At 42.7% G+C, this 14,741-nt stretch overlaps 1 protein-coding gene across 1 annotated transcript; it reads left to right on the top strand.

Annotated features, from left to right (window-relative positions):
* The first annotated feature begins 1,097 nt into the window (after positions 1-1,097).
* LOC129327446 (zinc finger protein 271-like) lies at positions 1,098-11,070 on the top strand. The gene is made up of 7 exons (XM_054976096.1): positions 1,098-1,370; positions 1,947-2,026; positions 2,571-2,697; positions 4,401-4,511; positions 6,241-6,345; positions 6,478-6,558; positions 8,148-11,070. The coding sequence occupies exons 2-7, from the start codon at positions 1,997-1,999 to the stop codon at positions 10,268-10,270; spliced, it is 2,577 nt and encodes an 858-aa protein (XP_054832071.1). The 5' UTR covers positions 1,098-1,370; positions 1,947-1,996; the 3' UTR covers positions 10,271-11,070.
* The last annotated feature ends 3,671 nt before the right edge of the window (positions 11,071-14,741 follow it).

Below are 14,741 nucleotides of genomic sequence, written 5' to 3'. Positions count from 1 at the left end.
TTGTGAGGGAAGAAAAGTAGAATGTAAATTTTGTAAAATAAAATAAATAAAATAATCCTGGTCTATGTTATCTCCAGAACCCCCCACCCCATTTCTATTTACCATTATTATAGATTAACCTGATTTATATCTCTCTTTTCTCCTTATTGGGGACCCAAAGTGGTTTGTGGCCCTTTCATCATATTATCCTCATGATGGCCCAGTGAGGTAGGTTAGGCTGTGAGACGGACTGGTCAAAGTAACTGCTTCCCACAAAGATTCTTAGCTTCCATTGCAAATAGGGTGGGGTGGGGTGGTAAAGATAACCTAGGCCAGAATGTTCCAATTATCTTCATTTTTGGCACTGCAACCACCCTGAATCTGGTGACCAGTTTTGAGACTCCAGTTGTTCCTTTCTGATGAGTTATCCCCACTGAAAACAGACAGATTTATCCTTTTATTATAAAGGTGCCCAGATATTTACCAGTAATGCAGATCTTCAGCTAACAGTTGGGGGAGTTCTGCCTGGACACCAAAGAGTTCTTGTCAGTCAGCGGCGTCAGTGCTGAACTAGATGTACCAAGGGTCTGACTCAGCATAAGATAATTTTGTAGTTCATATCTTACAAAGTCATTGATATAAAAGATTAAAAAATGGGAAAGTACCTGTGCCAGCCCGCTTCCTAAAAAGAAATCTAAGTCTATACAGTAAATCTGGACTCTAACCCTAGAGGTCAACAGCATTTATTCCAGCATAGAATATTGAAGCAAACTCTGACTCATATGCTAGAATAAATTATGTTAGTCTGTGAACCACCAGTGAACTTGATTTTATTTTGTTGCAACACAACTGCCCATCCATGCAGAATTTAGAGTATGCTTGTATTATTTTGCCGTAGTAAACTGAGGCAGCAGGAAAAGTGCAGGCAGAGACAAAGGAAAAGCTGTGGAGGATTTTCAATCCCCAGCAGCCCCCTAAATTTAATCGTCCTTTCTAAATACATATTTTCCTCCTCCCCTCTTCATCCATGCGCTCAGGCAGCAGATTGGATGGGTTTTGCGATTGTGATGCCAGCAGTCTGGCTCAGCTTCAGTCACATGATGGGAAATGGCGGAGAAGCCAGCCTGCCACCCCAAAATAAGCAGCTAGAAAGAAACGGTGCAACGGTTAAAAGGAGACTTCCCTAAAAATCACCCCGAGCCTGCTGGTGGGAGGAGGAGGACAACAGACAAAGCAGCATTCCTGGAAGGAGAAGACTGGGCGAGGAGCGTTGGTTTAGGATCGAGAAAGAAAAGATCCAGGAGTGCAAAATCAGGAAAATAAAATAGCTGGGCACTGGGTGGGCAGAGATCTGGGTGACGGTCCAATAGCAACTTGAAGACCAAGTACAGGTGAGAATGAAAAGATGGGGAGGGGGGGAGAGCTGGAGAGAGCCTTTAAGAGAATTGAAAGCTGTTTGGGGGAGGCTTTTAACTGGCCGCCTCTGATGGAACAGAGATGGACAAAAGTATGGGATGGACAGTGGCTCTTTTTGCAACCACCTTTAACGTGAGGTGGTGGTCGTGGGAGCTATTCTCTGCTTCCAACCTAAATATCCAGCAATCCCTGGCTCTTCAGAGGGAAAAAGCAGAAACCAGAGCTTGGTGCAAGGAAGGGGTGTGACGCTCCCTGCACGCCGCCCGTTCCCATGACAGCCCCTGTCCTATTTAGCCCGAGTTCGAATGAAGCCCGTTCAGCCCCAGGCGGTTGAAACGGCTTTCTTTCAACTGACAGGCAGTTCCACAACTGCCTTGGAATGGAAACAGAGCGCTGGAAATTTGCCATGCATCTGTCCAGATCGCCTTCTATTGCTGCCTCTTCTTATGAGGCTGTTCTCTGTTACGAGGACAAATTCACTCCATTTACCCCCCAGCCTTTGTTTATTGCAGCCACCATGATCTAACACTCTTCAACATTGCTCATCCTAGGCTACTGAAAAACATCCCCAGTGGTCACTGGGTGTCCAGCTCCTTGGAAAATGGAAATGGCTGGGACAGAGGTGACAAAGGTATGGAGTGGGAAGTTTCTTCTGAGGTGAAGGTAACTCAAAATGGTTTGGAGCATCTTTCACTTCATTGGAATTTAGAGAACATAAAAGGGACCTGCAGGATTGGCCATGAACAGGGCAAGGAAGAAGTCTGCTGTATTTATCTATTTAGTTAAATATTTATAATTTCCCTTGTAGCTCAAGGTGACTTACAATTCCAGAAATTAAAAACATAATACTATGTTTTGGGAGAGCCTGAGTTGGTGTGTGGAGTGATACAGCCATGCCGGCATTCCTTCAGGGAACAAAAAGGGGCTGAGGGGAGGATCTTTGCTTCAGGGAAGCTGTGCAAGGTCATAGTCATGAGCAGAAACTATAAGACCCGAAGTCCACGTTTCACATCTTAGCATGTTCGTGAGCTCAGCTCAAGTTAATCATGCTGGTGGTTGTTAATCATGCTGGCTTATCATGCAAGGTTGTTTGTAAACATTTTGGAAATAATGTGTGTGAAGGGAAAAAGCATTCTATAAAAACAGAGGATTGCCTTCCCCCCCCCCCCTTCCAGGGCCCTGTGTCATTTGAGGATGTGGCCGTGTATTTCACAGCAGAGCAGTGGACTCTGCTGAATCAAAATCAAAGAGCTTTGTATCGGGATGTCATGCAGGAGAATTACAAGAATGTGACCTCCTTTGGTAAGAATTCCTTTCTCATATGTTAGTGGAAACACTGATGGTGGAATATGCTTGTAATAAAAATAAATTTATTTCCTCAAAATATCCTGAAATATCCTTATGGCTCTCTAATGTCAGGTGTGAATTTGAATGTTTTAAAAATTGGGCTTTTTGAACATGGGGCAGGATGTAGTTTCAATTGAAATTTTTGAAAAAAAAATGTGTCCCTTACATTCAAACAGCTGATTTTTCAGGCAGAGGTTCAGATTGGATGATTTTCCTAAATATGGTTTGGAGGGCCAAGATCATACCCTGATTTCATTATCCCCCTTCCCTCATTCCTTTTTGAGCATGAATTCCTTCTGTGACATCTCAGTTGCGCAAATTATGTCTTGCTTCCACTAGGGCATTTCCACAGATAGAAGGAGCATGACTTTCTCCCCTCTCCTCTCCCACTGCAGGGCTTTTTTGGCTGCAGCAGGAGCAGGAAGAAGGCAATTTAGTCATTTTCTGGAGGTGCCCATGGAAGTTTCCTGGTGGGTCCAAGCCAAAAGGTTAGCACTAACATTCAACCCAGAGTTTATAATCATGCTTTGAAGGTCAGTGTTAACCAAAGTTTATTTGACTTGAGTGTTATGACAAACAGCAGATATGCAAACCGGAAGTGGAGGTGAAAATCAGCACAAGAGAAGGGGAGGAGACATCTTGTAAGCCTGTGGCACATTCCTGATCCTTCAAATTATAAATTGGGAGGATTGTCCAAAGTGATCAAGAGCCTTCTTGTATTCCCTATTGAGTCTATATAAATTCTGTGTAAGGAGAGTGTCTATACAGTGTTTGTTTTCAATAGGGGAGCAAATAGTAAAAAAAATTAGGTGCCACGGGACTTTTGAGACACAATACTGAGGTATAGTTTTTTTTAACTGACGTTCTTTTCTCTAAGAATTCACGTGTTTTCAGACCCACAAATTACTGGGAGACAGGAATCAAAATGGCTGGTAACCTTATTCAGTAAATCAGCTATGACTCCATTATGAATAGTCCTCCAGCTCAAATGAAAGGTAATTTTATGTTCCTTAATGTGTCTATAAAGTGAAAATAGTTTAAAAATTCCGTTAAGATAATATATGCAAAACAACCCCCAACCATTAGAACATGTTTTTATACACTTTCGGTGTAATCCTAAGTCATTACACCCTTCTAAGTCCATAGAAGTCAGTGCTTAGAATTGCATCTTCAGAAACACTGACATTTGTATTTCATATTTTAAGAGCAGGGATTGGCACACCTCAGTCACAGAACTGGAAGTAAATCAAAAGGATTTACTGAACAAAGGTTAGTCACTTTGATCCCCCTTGCGCTTTGTTCTGCAGCATTTGTGAGTTTGAAAATGTGAATTACAACAGTGGAAAAGAGCTTCAGGAAAAACCCTATACCAATACTGTACCATAAGCTTCCAAGAAAAAAAAACTTCTGGCTTAGTACAAAGCCTCATGTGTGGTATAACGGTTAGAGTGTCAGGTTTGAATCTGCCTTCTGCTTATGGAAGCTTGCTGGGTAAAAACTCCCTTTCAGCCCAACCTACCTCACAGGGTTCTTGTGAGGATAGGAGATCAATCAGTTCTGGGTCCCCACTGGGTGAAAAAACAGGCTATGGATGAAGTAAATAAACCTTAAATTCCACACAATCATTTCTGTCTGTTTTGTTTTAAATTTTTGAGCAGGATTTCCAGTGTTGAAGTCCAGTTTGATCTCCTGGCTTGAGCAGGACCCCTGGTTTCCAGATCAGTTAATCTCAGAGGAAAATGAGGAGGTCACCTCAAAGCATAACACGGGTGAGAGATTGTTCTGTACTCTAGAAATTTTTCAGAATCCAGTTCTGCTTTTTTCTGGGACGGAGGCCCAATATACCCTCCCAACTGCTTTTTCTTACACTTTTCTCTTGATCGGGGTTTCCTGATGTGATAGTAAAGCTAGAACCAGGAGCCCTGGGTCTTGTATCACCAGGGAACCAGGACTTTCTCAGGTACAAGCTCAGGAAACAAATAGGCAGCAAAGGGCCTTTCCCTGTGATTGGATTTTTCAGTACAATAAATGGCCAGCTAGGTCTGTTAGAGAGCGAACATTTTGGAGGTCTTTCATTCATAGGGTCGCCATAGGTCGAAGACGACTTGACGGCACATAACACAACATTATTAACTGCTTAAGATATAGACATTTTCTTCTCAAGCTAACATGCCTTTTGTGGGGCTATCACATTTTCCCATTCAGACTGCAGTATTGTGCGGCTGAGACAAATTAGTCTGCCTTTCTTACTGGAATGCACAGTAGATTACAAGTATGATAAAAACTTTCAGTCAGTCAATAAGTGGATTACAAAATATGATAACTTCAGGCCATTAGTGAGTGGACTACAAGTTGTGATAACATTTGGATACCTAATAAGACACAATAATGCAGTTGGGCTGGGATTGTAGAATGAGGGGAACAGACTAACACACGCAAACCCATCTGTTTAAGACAAGAAGACAATCAGTGTGTTTAGGGACTTCATCCCTCATAAAGTCACCTTCGGTCCTGATCATTACCCAGCAGCTCTGCTCCCTCTACAGGAATGCCCCCTTGAACAATCCTGTTTTGTATATTTTGTGATATGATAGAAGTGAGGGGGCTCTTCCTTGGTTCTCCAGGGAATAGAGAACCAAGTCTGCTGCCCTGAGAAAGGGTAGGATAAAGATGTATCAAGTAGATAAAAGAACAGAATCTGTTTCCAGGGCAGGCTTTGACGATAAACCATGGCACAGTTTATAGTTCATTTTCAAATAGTAAAAATCCAAAAGTTGTAAATATGGGGAGCCCAAGCTCCCTTTCTCATAAGCTACGCTTGAAGCTGTTCTGGTGAGATTATAGGTGTCTCTTTATAACACAATCATTCTCTGGCCTATGCTTCTGCTTGAAGGAGGGAAGCAGGATTATTAGAGATACAGAGTTGCATCCACATTTTAAGCTACTTCGGCTGCAGTCATATCTACATTTATTTGGGAACAAACCCGATTGAACACGGGGGACTTCCTTCTAAATAAATGAACACAGATAAGAGTGGACTGCACATCTACTGCTTTGTGGCCTCCAAAATGTCCATTTGTTCTTTTTTCCTTACTTCCTTCCCTCTCTCCCAGTGGTAACCTTCCAAGCAGTTTACATCATTCTCCTTTTCTCCATTTTATGCTGTGAGGTAGATTAGGCTGAGAGTGTGTTATTGGCACAAGATCAGCCGGTAAGCTTATGTGAAAGAGTAAGGATTCAAACCTTAATTAAGAGGGGCAAGGGCTCTTCTCTCATTGGAAATGGATTCTCCTTTTCCTTGTGGTTATTCAGACTTAATTCATTCCCCCTTGTCATTTAGAGCAGTTGAATAGTTATCAACCTAATACTTGGCCATAAGAGCTGTATCAAACCACTGAAGGGAGAGGAGGAGCAGAGTTTGGCTCAGTAAAGAAGTAAATCGTTTTATAACAGATTTTTTTTTTCTTAATGAAGTACATTTCTTTCTTCCCTGGGCAGAATCTCACCTTCCTAATTTGAGCAGGATCTTTCAGGTGGAAGAGCAAGAAGTGCCAGATCAACCAGGTGTGGAAGAGGGGAATATTCCATTGGACTACCGCTCAGGTGAGGAGTCCATTAAATAAAAAATAAAAAAGTGTTGAAAAAATTCTTCCCATTTGGATATGCTCTGCTAACACTGCAGGCGGTTGGAACCTCACACATCTGACCTCCTCTTCTTATTCTCTCTTGATTCAGGATTTCCTGACATCATAAAGGAAGAAGAGCCCTGGATCCAGGAACCCAAGGATCATGCAAGCCTTGCTGATGACCAATCAGGTGAGTGTGTGGGGAGAGTTCATCTAATTTGGGTTCACAGTCAGAGCCAGCCCCCAGAAATGTGGGGTACCTTTTCACTTTATACGGGCCTACTCACAAACACCCAGCATCCCGTAAACTGCCCCTCTGGGGAAGTGTGATAAGACGTACCATAAGTGGGGTGCCTGTCTTTCTATCTGAGCAGATCTTCATGCCATTCTCCCCTCTTTGTGTGCACCTCCACTCTGATCTCATGATCCTCTTGTTTAGTAAGATTGCACGCCAAACATGTGGCACTTTTATGGTGAATCTGTGTCTTTTGTCTCATCCTGGCATTTCACAAGGGCATTGCAAGAAGACATAATGTGCCAGCTTTGGATTTTGTGTGAGATGGGGCAGGTGGTTCTTTTGCCTAAATGTGTTTGAATATTTGCACATAGAAACTCAGGTTTAAAAAAAATCAAAATCAGCTATTGGCAGTATATGATTTTATTCAGACACACTGGTAGAGTTTGTTGTTATTAATGCTACTTTGTGGTCATATAGTAATGTGAAAATTAACAAGTTCCTTATTGTGAAGGAGATGAGGAGCATGCTGTAAGCTGCAAAGAATGATGGGATAGCATCCAGGTGATTAAAGGTCCCTTGCTGTCATGGCAACAAGATGTGTGTTTGGGCAATGGAAAGAGAACAAGCACTAGTGTGGTGTCGTGGTTAAGAGCATTGAACTAGGATCAAGGAGACCCAGGTTCGAATCACCACATCTAGCATGGAAGCTCACTGGTTGACCTTGGGCCAGTCGTTCTCAACTTAAATTACTCCACAGGGTTGTTGTGATGATAAACTGGAGGAGAGGAGAATGATGTAAGCTGCTTTGGGTTCCCATTGGGAGAAAGGCGAGGTATAAATGAAGTAAATCAATAAATAAGATTTTATCCCGGGATAAGCTTTTGTGGTCTAGAGGCCACTTCTGCAGGCTGACACTTATATGTGAGATTATGAATAAAAAAATAAACAGCAGTACCATGCAAGGCAGGAAACCAGTAGTATCCTGGAGAGTATGTGGCACAATCTCTCATCCAAGTCCATGCAGTCAGTATGGAGTAGTGAATTTTAAACTCTGTATCCCTTTGGTATAATACTGTTGTTTACATTTATGATATCTGTGAGTATCTGTGCAAGTCTCTTCACACGGTTGATGGTTTCCCAGTCTGTACAACTAAATTCAGTGCCTACCATGCTTTTGTTGCCGCAGACTAACAAGAGTTTACCCCTCAAATGTAACAGAAGAAAATGTGACATTTTAAAAATTCATCAGAGGCCCCTCCTCAGTCACCACTGGCAAACTGAGACTTGCAGCTTCCTTTGGCAATCACCTGGCTACCTGCCTGAGATTTAGCCCTTAGAAAAAATAGGTGTTTGTTCTCAAAATTCAGGTGGTTCCAGATAATAGTCTGACAGAAAACTGATCCATATTTGCGAGAGATGGAGGCTGTACTGGTTCCCTCATAATCTGTAGAGCAGGTGGAGGGTGTGAAAGAGAAAGATAAAGTGAGATAACCAGTTACTTTTTGGCCAGACATTTTCTTATGTTTTGTTTACATGAACAGGCAACCAATATATAAAAGAGGTGGAAAATCTTCTCCCATCAAACACTAATCTAGTAGCTACAAATAAGATTTCCTCAGGAATTGCCCAACAAAGTGTCTCTCAACATCCAGTGAAAGCAGACATCTCTGATAATGTAGACAGAGCAAGCAGCCTGTGGAGAAACATCCCAAAAATGAGAGAAGGAGCAGCATTACCTTGCAGAGGAGGTGACTTCACTGAAACCAGTATCCAAAAGAGAATCCCAGTGTCTGGAAGAGTATCTCAAAATGGGGAGAAACATTGTAAGTACTTAGACTGTAAGAAGAGATTAAATAGGAGATATTGCCTGATTCCCCACAGCAGAAGACATACAGGAGACAAATCACATATGTGCTCATTTTGTGGTAAGAGCTTTCAGTGGAGAAGTAACTTAACTATCCATGAAAGGATCCACACAGGAGAAAAACCATATACATGTTCGATCTGTGGTAAAAGCTTCAATAAAAGGTCATACCATGCTGTACACGAACGAATGCATACAGAGAAAAAAACATACACATGCTCAGTCTGTCATAAAAGATTTCTTCACAAAGTAAGTCTTATTAGACACGAACAAGTCCACACAGGAGAAACACCATATAAATGCTTGGTCTGTGGGAAAGGTTTCAGTCAGAGATGCAACCTGATTTCACATGAAAAAATTCACACAGATGAGAGACCTTACATGTGTCCATTCTGTGGGAAAGGCTTCAAACGACAATCAAATCTCAGCAGTCACGAATTAAGCCACACAGGAATAAAAATAAATACATGTTCTGTCTGTGGTAAAAGTTTCAGTCACAAATCAAATCTTGTTAGCCACGAAAAGACTCACACAGGAGAGAAACCATATACATGCCCAGTCTGTGGTAAAAGTTTCACTGATAGAGCACATCTTATCAAACATGAGAGAACTCATACTGGAGAGAAACCATACATGTGCTCCGTCTGTGGGAATAGCTACAGTCACAGGTCAAACCTCATTAGCCATGAAAGGACCCACACAGGAGAAAAACCATACCCATGCCCAGTCTGTGGTAAAAGCTTCACCGATAGAGCATATCTTCATAAGCATGAGAGAACTCATACAGGAGAGAGACCACATAAATGTTCTGTCTGTGGCAAAAGCTTCAGCCGTAAAGATTATCTTTTAAGACACACAAGAATCCATACAGGAGAAAAACCATTCACATGCTCAGTCTGTGGGAAGAGTTTTATGTGGAAGAGTTATCTGACTATCCATGAAAGAATCCATACAGGGGAGAAACCATATTCATGCTCAATCTGTGGAAAAAGCTTCACTGAAAAGTCATACTGTATTTTACATGAACAGTTGCACACTGAAGAAAAGACACACACTTGCCTGGTTTGTAGTAAAAGATTTGTTCGTAAAGTAAACCTTATGAGACATGAGCAGATCCATTCGGGAGAAACACCGCACCAATGCTCCACCTGTGGGAAAGGTTTTAGTCAGAGATGCAATCTTATTTCACATGAAAAAATCCACTCTGAGGAGAGACCTTTTGCATGCTCGTTATGTGGTAAAACCTTCAAACGACGATCAAATCTCACCAGTCATGAAAGAATCCATACAGGGGAGACTCCCTTTATGTGCTCTGTCTGTAGTAAAAGCTTCAACTGTAAAGCTCACCTTCTTGGACACATGAGAACCCACACGGGAGAGAAGCCATATCCATGCTCAGTTTGTGGGAAAAGCTTTGGTAATAAATCGCAGGTGGTTATACATGAAAGAATTCATACAAGAGAGGAACCATATACTTGCCCAGTCTGTGGGAAAAGATTCAAACACAGAACAAGCTGTATGGAGCACCAAAAAATCCATACAGAGGAAAAACCATATACATGCTCAGTCTGCGGTAGAAACTTCAGTCGTAAAGAACACCTGATTATCCACAAGAGGATCCACACAGGGGAGAAACCATATTCATGCACAGCCTGTGGGAAAAGCTTCAAACAGAAATCAAGCCTAACTTCCCATGAGAGAAGCCACACAGGAGAGAAGCCACACATTTGCTCAGTCTGTGGTAAAAGTTTCACAAGTAAAGCATACCTGAGGAGACATGGGAAAGGCCATACAAAATAGCTGATCCACACTGAAGAAATCCATTCACATGCTTGGTCTCTGGTTAAAAAAAAACTTGAGTGGTAAAATGGGGTATGCCGTTCAGGAAACAAATCTTTTCTATTAATATGGAATAACTAAAGCCTAAGAGCTTATGAAATATCTATGGTTGTGAAAAACAAGAATGTGAGAAAAGTGTTAATCATATCCTGGGTTCTTATAAACCATGGAAAACTCATAGAGTGAAATCCAGAGCTTCAAAATACTCAGCCACAGGGCCTAGCCAGAGCAGATGGATTTCTGTGATAAGACCTTTGTCTCTTTAAATTTATACAAATAGCAGCTGCTGTTTGTGTATGTCTGAGACACAATTGACACTGCAGTAAAGGGGAGGGGGGAAACCCTTTCTACTCGCTTTCCTTTCTTTGATGTAAAATCACACTTGCCTGACTGGGAAAGCGTACATCACAGCTACTGTTTTTATTGGTTTAAAGAGAAGCACCACAGACCTAGTACTTCTTGCCTAGATGCACCGTTTTTAGTTATTTCATGATATTTCAGAGGAAATGGCCAATCCCCCTATTCTGGCAAAAGCTCTTTTGCAGAGCAAACATTTAAGAACTGGAAAGGGGGGTGGGAATCACAGGACAAAGAAGAACGGATGAAAATAAGTTTTCAGAGAAGCAAAAATCCATACCGGTGAGATAAATGAGAAGTGATATGCCCCGTTTGTTTGGTCCTCCAGGACAACAGGTTGGTTGTAGTGTGAAACATAGTAGGCTCCACTAATGTTCTGTTCCTCCAGCACTGTTATAATTCATTTTGTGTGTGTGTGTATATATATATATATATATATATATATATATATATATATATTTGCCCTAAGTAGCTTCAGTTCATTTAACTCCCCAAATGTTATCTGCTCAAATGTTAACTGACCTACTCCAATTAAATTTATTATCCTAGATTTGGGCATTTTTGTTAATACTACATTCCTAAAGGGGTTTTAAAATCATACGGCATTCCTATGTGTGGTGTATGAAAGGAAAACCTGTTTGATGTACTTAGTTTATTGCTGTATAGGAATATTTTAAGTACCTTGTTAAATAAAACATTTGAGAAACATTCATTTTTGTGATTCTGGCACTATGAGATGTTGATTCTAATGTTCTCCCATCTATAATGCTGCCTCAACAGCTTATACCATGGTTAGCTAAATAGAACCTCCATGTGAAGGGCAGTATACTCCCAAGTAACAAATGCAATACGAGATACTCTGGCTCCACACAACTCACTTTCTATAGGAGGTAGGATTGCCTAACCTCGAGAAAAGATTAAAACATCACAAGGAAGCTATACAACCAGCACTTGAAACCAGAAACCTTGGTGCTTTGCTCACAAAATAATAGGTAACAGTAAGGGAAAGGAGAACATGTTTTAAGTCTGGCTCAGCACTTGGTGCTTTCTCTTTTTTCCACACTGAAAACAGCAATTCCCCAGCACCACCTTGTGAAACCTACGTTCCAGGTAGATCCAAAGCTACGGTGCCTCCCAGTCCCAATCCTGAAAGGCAATCCAGGAGGATATCATGATAGATGCTACAGAAAGCTGCCCAGAGGTCCAGGAGAATCTACACTGAACCAGAGTCCTTCTAGGTTTGATATTAAAGGCTTTTGTGTGCCCCTGATGTGGAAGGTCTGACTGAAAAGCCAACAGAAGCCCTTCAGAAAAGATTTATGAGGTACTGAAAGATTTATGTAGGCATCTGAGATCTTATTTTCTGTGGTCCTCAAAACTCACTTTTGTTGAGGATACTGTTTTGCTAGAGAGAGGGCCACATCTCACTGAAACTGGGCTGCTGCTTGTCTCCTCAGCAAGAAAGACTAGAAACATCAATATCAAGTAAAAAGGTAAAGGTAGTCCCCTGTGCAAGCACTGAGTCATTACTGACCCATGGGGGGACGTCCGCATCACAACATTTTCTTGGCAGACTTTTTACAGGGTAGTTTGCCATTGCCTTCCCCAGTCATCTACACTTTACCCCCAGGAAACTGGGTACTCATTTTACCGACCTTGGAAGGATGGAAGGCTGAGTCAACCCTGAGCTGGCTACCTGAACCCAGCTTCTGCAGGGATCAGACTCAGATCGTGAGCAGAGCTTGGACTTCAAACTTCTACAGAGTTTGTAGAAGGATGCATGCATTAGATAAAAGACTACTAGAACAATCTCTGTATGAATGGTTCCCAGGAAGGTACCCATCAATGGGGTTTAGGGCATCTGAGGGCTTCTTTGACCAAGCACCTTGTTCCCAAAGCAGAAGTCCAGCCCTGGTTTTCCTGCACCTCATTGGAGCAGGAGGGGCTTCAGACACACCCAGGAGGCTTCACCTTTGTGTCCACAGAGCTCCAGTTGGGAAACAAGTTATCATGTGGCTTGGTTGGACATTGAGGCAGCCACCGCAGGATTTTTGAAATGTGGCCAGACTTTTCTTGGGGCGAAGTTGCCAGGGAAAGCTGAGGACTGGGAGAGGAGGGTGGCGGATGAAGCCAGGTTGGCTGGTGGATGGGAAGGAAAGAAGGAAGCAGAAAAATGGAGAGGCTATGGGGACTGCCGGGAGAAGGAAAAAGGAAGTAGAGTGATACAGGGGGAAATGAAGTGATTCCCCCCCACACACACACACAATTCCTTGCAGTTACCCTGCTTGTAACTTAATTATGAGCTCTGTTGTGTGAATAGAACATTAGCTGAAAAGATGTGAATACCAGAAGGAAGGTTATCCCATATAGCCTGGATATGTTCTATTAAGATATTATATACAATCATATGGGGCTGTTTTGTAAAATGGCTTCTAATCATACTGGGTTTCTGTTGTTTTCAATTATTGGATTGTTTTACAATGTTGTCATGGCATACGGTTGCCAGATCCTCCTACCTTCCTGGTGAGAGAGTGGGCAGACCTGGCACTCACCTTTCGACTTCCCAGTTTGGGCACCTGTGAAGGGCGGGAGCATGCCTGCCCCTGGGCAATATGATGTCATTCCTGGACGTGATGTCATCACATCTAGGGGGAGCATACCCTCTGCACACTGGCCCGTGAGGCTTCTTGCCTGGGCTTATTCCCCAGGGCCTTTTCCCCTCGCTAGCCAGGTAAGTGGTGGTGTGAAGCAGAGAGGGGGATCCCCCATACCAACCAGAGGACTGGCAGCCATATAATAGCAGATGTGGCTGCCAAGGAACTGGTTACATTGCCTGTTTCTAATTGCAAGACTTGTTTTGGTAGCAGTATGCCATTTTTAGTGATCTCACATCTCTTCCTCAATGAGCCGTGCTTTTCTTTATTTTGTGGCTCAGCACAAGTCCACATTTGAGAGGGTTCCTGCTGCCTGCAAAAGGGTGTCCAGGAATATTTCCCAGAAAAGCACATGAAAACCCCAGAGCAGGGGTCTCCAACCTTTTTGAGCCTGTGGGCACATGTGGAATTCAGACACAGGCCATTTCCAGGCACATTGAATAATGCACTTTCAATACACTTTAACAATCCTTTGGAAGTGGATTTTTTGTTTCACACACAAAAACCCAGTTCCAAATAATCACTAAAGAGCATTGAAAGTGCATTATCCAATGTGTGTGGAAGCAGCCACAGTGTGGTGGGCACAGCCACAAAACAGCTGCTGCAGGAGGCAGAGTCAATCACAAAAAGATTGCTGCAGCTTACCTTCATTCACACAGTGAAGATCCTTGTGCTGTGAAACCAGCTTCTGCCAAAGCAATGTTTTTAAGAATCTACACAGCCAATCAAATCTCCAATGGCCAATCAGAAGCCCTGCTTGGCAAAAGCCCCACCCACTTTCTAAAAGCACTTGGTGGGCACCAGGAAAAGTGTCTGTGGGTGCAATGGTGCCCAGAGGCACCACATTGGGGACCCCTACCCCAAAGTGTAAAGGCCTTCAGTTTTCTTCTTGTTGCTCAACTGGCCAACCCAGCTCATTGTACAGAGCCCCACAAGTCTTTACCTGAGGAAGATATTCTGCAGTTCCAGCAAAGCTGACCTGCTCAGGCCCACCCACAAGCCTTTCTGGCCTGTAGGTCATCATTTAAAAAGGGCAGGTGTTAATCCCCATACTTTTCTTGCCCATAGTTTACGTATTTCTGGGCAGCTCCAACTGGAAGAATCTGTTGCCAAAAGATAGTATCTATAGGGTCCTGATCTCACCTGTGTAGGCCTTCCAGGTGTGCACATGGAATAAGCTGGCAGAAGATTTTTTTTCTCATCCATAAGTCCAGGCTGTGGGTGGTCTCCTGGCTAATGCACCTCCAGCAGGATCAGACCTGCTAAGGGCCAGGATGCCTCTGAACCTCATAGAAACTTTAGCTTAGTCCGAGCTGTATGATGTCGTTTACTTGGTTAACTGGGGTTAGTGTGATTTTCTGAATTCTGGCCACTTCGCTGGTTCTGGTGCTTAGGGTCTACAAACCAGGATCTGGAGCTAG

Source organism: Eublepharis macularius, chromosome 4 (assembly GCF_028583425.1).
Source record: "Eublepharis macularius isolate TG4126 chromosome 4, MPM_Emac_v1.0, whole genome shotgun sequence".
In the NCBI taxonomy this organism is placed as follows: domain Eukaryota; kingdom Metazoa; phylum Chordata; class Lepidosauria; order Squamata; family Eublepharidae; genus Eublepharis; species Eublepharis macularius.
Note: the sequence above shows the minus strand (reverse complement) of the source record. Positions and strands in the feature narration are given on the sequence as shown.